Genomic DNA, 11735 nt, shown 5'->3' with positions numbered 1-11735 from the left:
GGGGCACTGTCACGCCTGCTCCCGCTCCCCCTCCCTGGCGCTCGAAGGCGTCAGGCTTCCCAGCATTACGCACTCCTGCCTTTCCCCATCACGCGTATCAGCGTATCATTGGACTCACCTGGACTCAATCACCTGTTTATTACCGCACCTATATTTGTCCGTTCCCCTTCTCTGTTCCCCGCTGCTGCATTGATTGTCATCTGTCTTTGTATACCCGTGTGCTGACGCTGTTCCTGTCTTGTTCCATGTCTGTTCCTGATTAAATGTTGACTCCCCGTACCTGCTGCTCTTCTCCATCGTCATTCCTTACAGTTACAGCCTTATTCTAATATGAATGAAGCAAAAAAAATCTTACACACAATACCCCATAACAACAAAGCAAAAACTGTTTTTTAGATATTTTTGCAAATGTATTTAAAAAAATAAAAAATAAAAATATCACATTTACATAAGTATTTAGACCTTTTACTCAGTACTTTGTTGAAGCACCGTTGGCAGCGATTACAGCCTTGAGTCTTCTTGAGTATGACGCTACAAACCTGGCACACCTGTATTTTTGGAGTTTCTCCCTTTCTTCTCTGCAAATCCTCTCAAGCTCTGTCAGGTTGGATGGGGAGCTCTGCTGCACAGCTTTTTTCAGGTCTCCAGAGATGTTCGATCGGGTTCAGGTTCGGGCTCTGGCTGGGCCACTCAATTCAGAGACTTATCCCGAAGCCACTCTTGCATTGTCTTGGCTGTGTGCTTAGGGTCATTGTCCTGTTGGAAGGTGAACCTTCACCCCAGTCTGAGGTCCTGAGCACTCTGGAGCAGGTTTTCATCAAGGATCTCTCTGTACTTTGCTCTGTTCATCTTTCCCTCGATCCTGACTAGTCTCTCAGTCCCTTCCACTGAAAAACATCCCCACAGCATGATGCTGCCACCACCATGCTTCACCTTACGGATGGTACCAAGTTTCCTTCAGATGTGACGCTTGGCATTCAGTCCAAAGAGTTCAGTCTTGGTTTCATCAGACCAGAGAATTTGTTTTTCATGGTCTGATAGTTCTTTAGGTGCCTTTTGGCAAACTTCAAGCAGGCTGTCATGTGCCTTTTACTGAGGAGTGGCTTCCGTCTAGCCACTCTACCTTAAAGGCCTGATTGGCGGAGTGCTGCAGAGATGGTTGTCCTTCTGGAAGATTCTCCCATCTCCACAGAGGAACTCTGGAGCTCTGACAGAGTGACTATCGGATTCAAGGTCACCTCCCTGACCAAGGCCCTTCTCCCCCGATTGCTCAGTTTGGCCAGGCGGCCAGTTCTAGGAAGGGTCTTGGGGGTTCCAAACGTCTTCCATTTAAAAATGATGGAGGCCATTGTGTTCTTGGGGACCTTCAATGCAGCAGACATTTTTAAGTACCCTTCCCCAGTGCCTTGACACAATCTTGTCTCTGAGCTCTACGGCCAATTCCTTCAACCTCGTGGCTTGGTTTGCTCTGACATGCACTGTCAACTGTGGGACCTTATATAGACAGATGTGTGCCTTTCAAAATCATGTCCAATCAATTTAATTTACCACAGGTGGACTCCAATCAATTTGTAGAAACATCTCAAGGATGATCAATTGAAACAGGATGCACCTAAGCTCAATTTTGAGTGTCATTTTCAAGGGTCTGAATAATAAATAAGGTATTTCTGTTTTTTACATTTCTAAAAACCTGTTTTCGCTTTGTCATTATGGGGTATTGTGTGTAGATTGATGAGGAAAAAATGTATTTAATACATTTTAGAATAAGGTTTTAATGTAACAAAATGTGGAAAAGTCAAGGGGTCTGAATACTTTCTGAATAATATACTGTATATACAGCTGAAAAGCAGACTGGAGTAGGACTTTAACATTTAACTATTTTTTTTATTATACAAAAATCGAAATAGAGATTACTCAGCACTTTTTTTGTATCCTGAATTATTGATTAAGAAAAAGTGAATGGCTAGCATAATTAGAGCATGTGGTGAGATGCTCTTCAAAGAGTATCTTAAATCATCCCCCTGCACCCCCTCTTCCCCCTCCCCCACTAGCACTGACTTTGCTGATAGCTAGTTTATTGAGGAAAAATGTATTTACTATGACGAGACATGTGGTTGTCCCACCTAGCTATCTTAAGATGAACGCACTAACTGTAAGTCTCTCTGGATAAGAGCCACTGGTCAATGACTAAAATGTAAATGTAAAATGTACTGTAGTTGTAAATATAGGCCTCTTAGAAAAGCTTCCCCTCTCTGATGGATTTAATTGGCCAACTCATATAGTCAACCCCATAAGCCTTTCCTCTTCACTGAGAGGATCCTGTATATATTATAAACAACTACTCATATTAATGGTGGTTTGGAACTCACACAGAGTGTGTGTGTGTGTGTGTGTGTGTGTGTGTGTGTGTGTGTGTGTGTGTGTGGTGTGTGTGTGTGGTGTGTGTGTGTGTGTGTGGCAGGGAATATGTATCTCCATGGCATTTACCACCTGAAAACTTCGGCCAGCGAATTAAAATTGCTTTGTTTATTGAATGTGCGTCAGACAGCTAGGCTCTGTAGTGTAGTGACTTAAGAGCAGGAGCAGGCAGCCTGAGTGAAAATAAATGACACAAAGACATGCAGGAGAGCTATCTGAGAACTGCCTGCTACTTCAACACGGTTTTTATATCCCTCTTTTGACAATTTCATTTTCATTTTTGCCAAACCACCTCTGTTTACTGTCATCTGGGTAATGTTCTCCTCTCTCTCTCTCTCTCTCTCTCTCTCTCTCTTCTCTCTCTCTCTCTCTCTCTCTCTCTCTCTCTCTCTCTCTCTCTCTCTCCTCTCTCTCTCTCTCTCTCTCTCTCTCTCTCTCTCTCTCTCTCTCTCTCTCTTTGTCTGTCTTTCCATCCGCACGCACGCACGCACCCCACCCACACACATACACACAGAACATATACACACATCCCATTCAGAACATGTAGTAATGGGTCTAATTGGCAAGAACAAGAAAAGGAAGCAGAAACTTTTAAGCAGCTCAACTCAAGGAAAATTGAATTTTTTTTTTGTTTCCCTCTGATGGCTTGAGTCTGATTTCCTGTGCGTCTCTGATTGGGAAAGCAGAGGCATGCACAGGGAGCCTGCTTCTATATGGAGAGGCCAGATGACAGGCTCCACCAGGAACAAAAACCACTGGAAATTCACTCCTGGACAATACATGATAAAAGTGGTTGTTATTGATAATGTAACATGTCAGTTTTCAAAATACCTGAATGGTTGAAACATGTTGTAGTTAGACTGTCAGTTTTATATGCCATCTGCTCCTGATCAAAGTCAGGGTATGTGTGTGCATGTGTTTGTGATTTAGGACTATTATGAACATGGGTAGCTTGGCAATAAATTGCTCTCATACCTGTGTATGATGTTTAAATGTTATGTTTAAATGACTCTACTTTTAACATGTTGTTACATAGTAGGCTACTTTAGTAATTGCACTGTAACTCCATTGTAATGGAGTTGATATTTTGTTATTACACAAGTGGAATATAGGATCTGTAATGCAATTACAATAACGCAGTAACTAGGGCTGGGTGATATGGGCAAAATATCATATCACGGTATTTAAAAAAAAAAAGATTGATGGTATTTGATGGTATTTGATGGTATTTGATGTTTTTGAGTAATAAAAGTTCTAAATGTGCTTTATGAGTAGTGCGTGACCCTAGGTTGGCAACACATACTGTACATTCTAAGTGATTTCAATTAACCTTTCTCTATTCTGATTGTTTTATACTGTTCAATTCAACTTCAAACAAAAACAATTTTCAGGATTTTCAAAAATGTCTGCATTTCCTGCACTCATTTGAAATAATTTCCATACTGCCACATAGGGCTGCACGATATGGGCAATATGGGCAATATGGGCAATCTAGGCATTATTTTTAACCAAATGTTGCAATTACGATTTGACTTACAATTTAGAGCAAAACACTTGGGTGAACTGTTGGAATCATGGAATTAACATGATTATTGTAATTCTATACTTAGAATATAATAGTGGGCACTTTGAATACAGTGTTGTTTGACATGACAACGAAAGAAAATGCCAGGGAGGAGTTATTGTGACAGGGTAGGAACCAAAGTGTCGTTAAGTGTTTGCTAAGGGACTCTATAGTCTTTGGCTACATTGAATGTTTTCTCTTAGCTACTTCATGTAGCTAAAATATTCATTATTCTCGTATTCCTCTCTGATTTAGAATATACAAACAACATGCTGATTTAGGTATTCACCATGACTGGTATTATCAGGCTGTATAGCTAATTATGTTGGCTCTGACTCTGTACATTTATTAGCTAGCTAGCTAACTATTGATTTGCATTAGCGGCTAACAAGATTTAGGCCCAACTTGCTAAGAAAAGACAAACTAGCTGTTTGTATATGTAAGAAACACAAACTAATAGTGTAATTATAGGACGCTAGAGGATTTATATTAAGAAGCAAGGTGAAAACAGCATCGTTGTCATCAACATTGTTGCATGTGCTGCATTGACCATGCAGACTGAACGCAAGTGTATTGTGGTTGAGGAACAGAAAATGCGCTCCTTTAATGACAGTGGGCGGGGCTAGGTCTGTGTGGAAAGCAGCATGGAGAGAGAGAGATGACTCAAGTAGCGAAGTAAACTATAAAAATGAATGTTACACACTGCGTATCACATTTGACAAGCCAAACATTCAAATACCGTTATAGAAGGTAAAGTAAAAACCCAAACCGGTCCGTGCATCAATACCGGTATATCGTAAAATACGCTATACCACCCAGCCCTAACTGTAACTAGAGTGTTATTACACAGGTATAGAGTATGTTTGAGAATGTAAATTAATATTTTGGGATAGCTAGCACATCAATATTAGAATGAGGGCACATAGGAGTGTAGTACACTCAGAACTCTTTAGAGAGTGAGTGTAGTGCACTTGGAGGTCTTTAGGGAGTAGGGTTAGAGAATAAGATGTGGGCTAATCCTGTGTGTTGGCAGCAGCCCAGAGGGTGCCTGTTTGCCTTAGAATTGTCACCAGCTCAACAGACTAATAATATCAAAGACTGAGCTGCCATTAGAGGACAAAAATTACAACACCAACCCCAACAACCCAGATTTGTGTTAGGGTGGGGCTCTGTGTACTGCCCTGTTAATGGCTTGGTATCCACAAAAGGTTCAAATGTAGACACACACACATTTGCATTGTTATTGTCATTGCACACAGAGCTTGAACATACACCATACAATGTATGGAGAGAGTGTCATTATGGTGTGACAACAAGGAGGTTTACAATTACACTGCCAGCTGTGCTCATAGTGTCAGCGTCCCACTCTGCATTTTGTTCCTGTTCATCCAAGTGGATTAGCGTGTGCCGTTTGAACTCTATACCCTGCAGTCTTTTGTCCAGGGGCCATATGTCAGTGTCCCCTCCTGTTTGCCTTTTGTTGTCACAGTGACCCCTAGGTGCATTTTTGACCTCTACTGACCCTGGAGGGACACCAGGCCAGATGTTTTTTTCTTCTTTTTATTTCCTAATAGGTGCACATTTAGACACTGCATTTAGTTTAGGATAATTCACTAACATTTTTCATTTTAACAAGATCACATGAAGATAAATACTGAGGGAAATGGTACACATTAAGTCAGAGACGGAGGTAAATTGATTTTGATGACACCAATCCCATCACGCTGCCTGTCACTTTGTTGACCCCATCCTGGTCCCATCCCCTCAGTGTCAGCCCAGGTCAGAGCTAGTGGGGCTGCTTTTAGTTTGCAGTGGTTGGGCGCAGTAGGAGTGAGTGGGTTCTTCCCAGAAATACCAGGCTCTGCTCTGCTCTCTCAATTGACTTTTTCCTCCTACCCACCAAGATTACAAGTGACAAGAATTGCATCATCAAGACTGGGAAATTTGTAGCACTTATCTGGCTGTGAGATTTTTATCACTGGTCTGTGGCCAAATATGCCAGAAACAAAAAGCTTGGCAGGCAGCTGAAAAGCACAAACTCTATCTGACAGCTGCACCACTAAAGAAAACTAGTGCAGCTAAAAATGGTGGACACCGGTCATTGTCTTCAGAGAAACATGGGTCAGAGGCCTTATGTAGTCATATTATCTGTCCTTTTACAATCTTGTTTACTCTCATAGCCTGTACCACCATTAAGTCCCATAAGACTTACTCACCACTAATAAAAAGGGAACTAAGGACACTACTACCTTAGGGACACTACGTGTCACTCTTACTACATTTGCACACACTGTATATAGACTTTTCTATTGTGTTATTGACTGTACGTTTGTTTATCCCATGTGTAACTCTGTGTTGTTTGTGTCGCACTGCTTTGCTTTATCTTGGCCAGGTTGCAGTTGTAAATGAGAACTTGTTCTCAACTGGCCTACCTGGATAAATAAAGGTGAAATAAATAAATAAATAAAAATAAACTACCAGAGTCAGAGATCAAGGCAATTTAGCCAGAACAGATGAGCTGTGTTGTTAGAATCTATTAAGACCATGCCACTGTAAACGGTGAAGGGGATATACCATTCAAGGATATACCTTGAATGGTGCTGGAGGCTTATAGAAGTCTCCTCCTGTCACTTTTGTTTTCTATCTTATTTGAAGTGGATTATGGCCCTACCTCTGTGCAGCACAACAGCAAATACGAGTTGATTGCCCTTTATATGTGAATGAATGTGTCTGTATGCTTTTTGTATACAGTAAAATAAAGCTGTTGGTGTTGTGGCAAGGGTTTCGGTCTCATGTTTATCAGGATGACGTTTATGTTTTTTCACTTTCACATAGTATTGCGCAAGTTCTACTCCTCCACTGTTTCAGTGCCTTTATAGTTGTGCCATACCTTCCTGGGGGCCCTTGTGTTATTGCAGTGTTGGCTCAGCTCTGTCTGGACTCTTTTCTCTGGCCACATCGGCTTTATATCCGTCGCGCGCGCAATGGTTAGAGTATGACCGCGCCGGCTCGTGCCTGTGCTGCTCGGTTCCAGCTCTGAGCGCTGCAAATCCCGAGCGCTAAGGAGCAAGGAAAGGAGTCATTATAGTTGTGTAGTCCAGTTTGTTGCTGTTGCAGGATATCCTTACAGCTCCTCGCATAGAAATTCCAGGGATTTGTTTCTGTCCCTCTCCTCTCCTGCGACTGTTTCTTTTGCGCTGTGTATGTAGCACGTTCGCGGTAGAGATCTGTTTTTGGCATTGACATTTGCTGGACATTTGATGCTACATTTTTTTTTTTACCGTTAGATAAGGAATTAACAAGAGTTGTCATATGTTTCTGTGTTTTGAAAAGGTTTTGGAAAGACCCGTATTTCGGTGGGATAAGCACAAAACGTTGGACTTGTGTTTCTATTTGCTGTCGGACTAACGGTTTTGTAATGCACGAAAGACGTGGGGGTTGACAAAAAGTTGGAAGAATGAATTTCCACATAGTCCCGCAGTCAAAGTAACTGGATAGGTCTTCGAAAACCCTGCTATAAGACTGCCAGCGGAGCGATCTACCGAAAGGACTGTACAAGAAGGGGTGGCTCATCTCGGATTTGTAGTTTGGATTTTACGCACCGTGACCCATAGTCTTATTTATCCAAAACGGTTGAACTGAAAACCGGGACATTCAGATGTTTTAGTCAAAAATATTCTCCTCCATCCCATTAGTTGAATTAAAAGGTCCTATCGTGTGCCATCTCTCCCCACTTGACGTAGAACCGTGCATCGTCTATCATGCGCCGCTTCTTGGAGAAAATATGCTGCAAAATTGAGGGAAGTCAAGAAGCAGCATGACTTGCTCTTGGAATTCCCTTGAATCTCAGTTTTCCTCTTATATAATATCTTGATGCTGTACATTTTTGGTTTACAAATATGATGAAATGGCAGCCCCGGAAGAAGGTGAGTGAAACTGATATGTTTTAGTTTTTTGTAATATACTTGTAGGTAATTAATAATCTCACCGGTACATTCTTTCCAAGTTGACCGGGGACTCGGTTTTAGGATGATAGGTTGGTTAGGTGACACGTACTGTGTACACGGTTTGTCGTTTTGGCCAAAAGGCAATATATGCATTTTTATTTTGTCCCAGTATTGTAGCCTACTACTTTATGGCCACAAGATAGGCTATAGGGCCAGTCAATGTTTCCATTTTAATTGTTCCTTTTGGATAGGCACTTGTATTAGTTTCTGGGCTCATGTTTGCTGATTCAACAGTGACCTTTGTTTCATTAGGTTATTGATAATAATTAAGAAATTGCAGTTTTCACAAACCTGCATATCCTATTGCTGGACACGACTCGTGAGTTGGAGCGAATGTGAATACTTATGATCGGGTGAATAAAATGAACTTGAAAACAGTCTGGAGATGAGTGACGGTGCGTGTACTGGTATGTCAAACGGTTCAATCGAATGACATTTAATTGTCCATAAAATGAATTAAACATCCTTTTAGTGCTCTACTCTATTTCCGTTGAAAATGTGTAGGTTATTTTACATACATTTATAGCCCAGTTTCAGCCAGAAATAGGAAGGCAAATAGTCTTAAAGGTGATATAGACATCCCATAACATTGCGCATTCATTGCCCTTGAGAAATGTAAGTACAATCTCCTTGTATGTATATCCTTTATGATACTGCCATCGATTTCTGTAGAAACCAACAGTTTGCAACCACGACCCTTTAGTGGCCTTCTTAACGAATTGACAAGTCAGGGACATCACAGGGATAATTAAGGCATTTTGTGTAGGATTTGCAGATAGCTGTGCGTCATCCCATCTAACTGTGAAATTGAGATGATAGAAAGTCGACAAAAACATAACAGCATTGCCTATATAATAAAGGATGTGTTTAAAGTTAAGTCAGCAACAATGAATCCCCTCTCTTGGAGGAAACTATAATATTGTCCTCTAAACTCTCTTCTATTGTTTTCCTTGAGAAACGTTCAAGTATTACCACATGGAAAAATATAGGCTTACATGCATCATCTGAAAAGCACGAAACCTCTCATGGGCAAAGGTGCAGCAGATATTGCGCTTTCTTCCCACTAGGTGGCACTTGTCTATTGATATGAGAAATGACATACTCCCAGAATGTGTTGCATCTCGATAGTCAAAGTATCTTCCCTAATCTCATTTTGTTTATGCCAACTGACCCTTAAGATTTGACCTACGGAAAGCAACAACGTTGATATGTCTTACTCATATCCCTAATTTTAGATCAGCAAAGGTGAGGGATTGGAGATGGATGAAAGGAGATAAGGAGATGGATGAAAGGAGATGAGGAGAGGAAGCCAATTCAGACTACTGAGACATACCCACAGTGTCGGCAAACTTGCTCTATCTGCTCATTGCTCAAATTCGTCTTTATCAGTCGTTTGTTCTGAATCATGTAATGGGAATAGTAATTAATGAGAATACTTTTGATCCTGAATAATTTACTGATGATGAAAAGAGAAATGTAAAAGAAAGGTTCTTATTATAGAATGATTACCACAGTAAAGAAAAGACCGGTGCGTGTCATGAATCATTCCAGCAGCTGCGCTGCAGCTCTGCCAGAATCATCCACGAGACCCCCCTCTGAGGATTAAAAGCCTTTACTCACAGCTGGAATTCAAACCCAGTCACACTGCAGAAAAGTTGCTCAACCTTAAAAGACCATAAGGGAGAATGTTGTCATTCATTTCCATTGAAGTTATTGATTCAATTAAGGCCTACATGTTGTTAAAGGCTGAATAAACTGGATTTGTGTGGTGCCTCACAACAATGAACAAAGGTTATTACATGTTTGAAGTGTATTGAGTCATTTATATGCAATGCTAATTTGCACATCAATAGCTCACGCACGCACGCACGCACACACACACCACACACACACACAACACACACACACACACACACCAAACACACACCACACACACACACACACACACACACACAACATACACATACACACACACACATACACACACTAACTTACTAACTCACTTCCACGTGAAACGGCCTCACAAAACGCTGACTGCACATTAAAGACATTCAGGTGTCTTTTCACACACTGTTTGGCATGTGGTGTGACATTGTCCCTTCATCCTGTCCTCTGGTATAGAGCCAAAAGACATTTCCTGACTGTGCGCTCTGGCCTAGGCATTGCACAAGGCAGTCAGGAAGAACAATGGAGGCAAAGATACAGCCATTGTGTTCCTCTTCTGTGGTTTCTGGAGACTACTTTCTTTTCTAAACCACTCACAGACACACACAGACACACACAGACACAGCAATGGCGGAGAAGGTCCTTCAGTTCAGTATTCCCGCTCTCACGTATAATGTGGCTGTTTTTCAATCAGTCGCGTTGCTCCACTTGTAGTCTGATGGAGATCAATAGGAAAGCATAGGAGGGTCATATCGACTCAGGCCAAGTGTCTGCCCTACCCCTCATAATGGATTACACTAATAGGTTAAAACTCCATATCTGCTCAGTGATGTTGGAGGGAGAGAGAGTTGGAGAGAGATTCCCTTGCTGTTGGCCCCTGATAGCATCTCTCCAAAGGTTGGAAAATATGAAAATTCCAGTTTTCCAGTGGATTAGTAGGATCAGCTACCTGCTGCCCTCTGCGCCGTTTGAATGCACAGAACACCTAGCCGATTAGAGAGCAGGCTCTGTTACACTTTTGTAATTAAACAGAGTAGGAAACACGGGACTGGGGGGGGGGGGGGTGACTCCTACTCAAGGTTCAGACATAGTGAAGATAAGCCTGCCTGTTCAATAATAATCAATCTTCGCTTAGCAGATAGTTTTGTTCACAGGCTTAACTGCCAAATGCACAGTGGGGATTTGAGCCATCAACTCTCTAGATCTGACCATTAGTCCAGTCACTGCTCCTAACAAGCCAGCTAATCCAGACACACTGTCCTCCCAGAATGACCATAGTCCTATAGAGCTGGGCCATTGGTATTACCCCAGCAGTGGGCGATGCTATAAGGAACACTGAAGGTGTGTCCTGTCTGAGCCTGAGGTTGTGAGCCTGCAGTCCATTGTGGTGGCCATGCTGCCGGTCGAGGACAAGCATGTGGAAACACAGACAGCACCTGTTCTGTGAAGAGACTAATTCAATGAATCAGGCTGGAGCTGACATTGTGCTTCCAACCGCGGCACAACTGAATAAAGAAGTAGACCGCAGGCAGTATGCTCACACAGAATGCAGCGCAGAGAAGGTAAAATCATTGTGAGTATTGTTTTTTTCGATTTGTTTGTGTGCAGCTCAGAACGGACCCCCCCCGTCACCTGTAACCCCTCAGCTAGTCGTCAAATCAAAATCACATTTATTTATATAGCCCTTCTTACATCAGCTGATATCTCAAAGTGCTGTATGTCACTTCTCCATGTGTCATTATCACCCTCCGCTATCTGTCTGTGTGGAAAGGCCTGACATCCTGTTACCATGCCTCTAGCTGGTCTCAGTTTACAGAACTGGTTTGCACGTTTGGAGTTCACAGCCAAGTTTATGGCAGCCTGAACCCAAGGATGGGGAAGTCACTGTTTGTTTTTGTGGTCATGCCAGCGGTTCCTCTGGGTCTCTCTGTTGACTTAAAGCACATTCACCTGTGTCTGACTAGGACACAGCCGTATGGCAGAACCTTATGTCTCTGTTTACAGTATGTGAGGAGAGTAGTTGTGGCCTAAGCCCTTATCATCTCCAGGGTCACTCCTTCATCTCTGACCTTGTTCTCCAC

The 11735-nt window shown here is 42.1% G+C and overlaps 1 protein-coding gene and 1 long non-coding RNA gene across 2 annotated transcripts in view; one reads left to right on the top strand and one right to left on the bottom strand.

Annotated features, from left to right (window-relative positions):
- Positions 1–11735, bottom strand: part of LOC139023596 (uncharacterized) — a 581371-nt gene that overhangs the window by 299196 nt on the left and 270440 nt on the right. The gene's annotated exons all lie outside the window — the stretch shown is intronic.
- The window catches only part of LOC111958148 (tetratricopeptide repeat protein 28-like), a 247033-nt gene continuing 242366 nt past the window's right edge, over positions 7069–11735 (top strand). Inside the window, 1 exon segment of the mRNA XM_023979335.3 lies at positions 7069–7908. Coding sequence (XP_023835103.2) covers positions 7882–7908 — 27 coding nt within the window. The 5' untranslated portion in view covers positions 7069–7881.

Source organism: Salvelinus sp. IW2-2015, linkage group LG33, assembly GCF_002910315.2.
Source record: "Salvelinus sp. IW2-2015 linkage group LG33, ASM291031v2, whole genome shotgun sequence".
NCBI lineage: Eukaryota > Metazoa > Chordata > Actinopteri > Salmoniformes > Salmonidae > Salvelinus > Salvelinus sp. IW2-2015.
The sequence above is the reverse complement of the archived record's forward strand: the minus strand, read 5'-3'. Positions and strand labels throughout refer to the sequence as shown.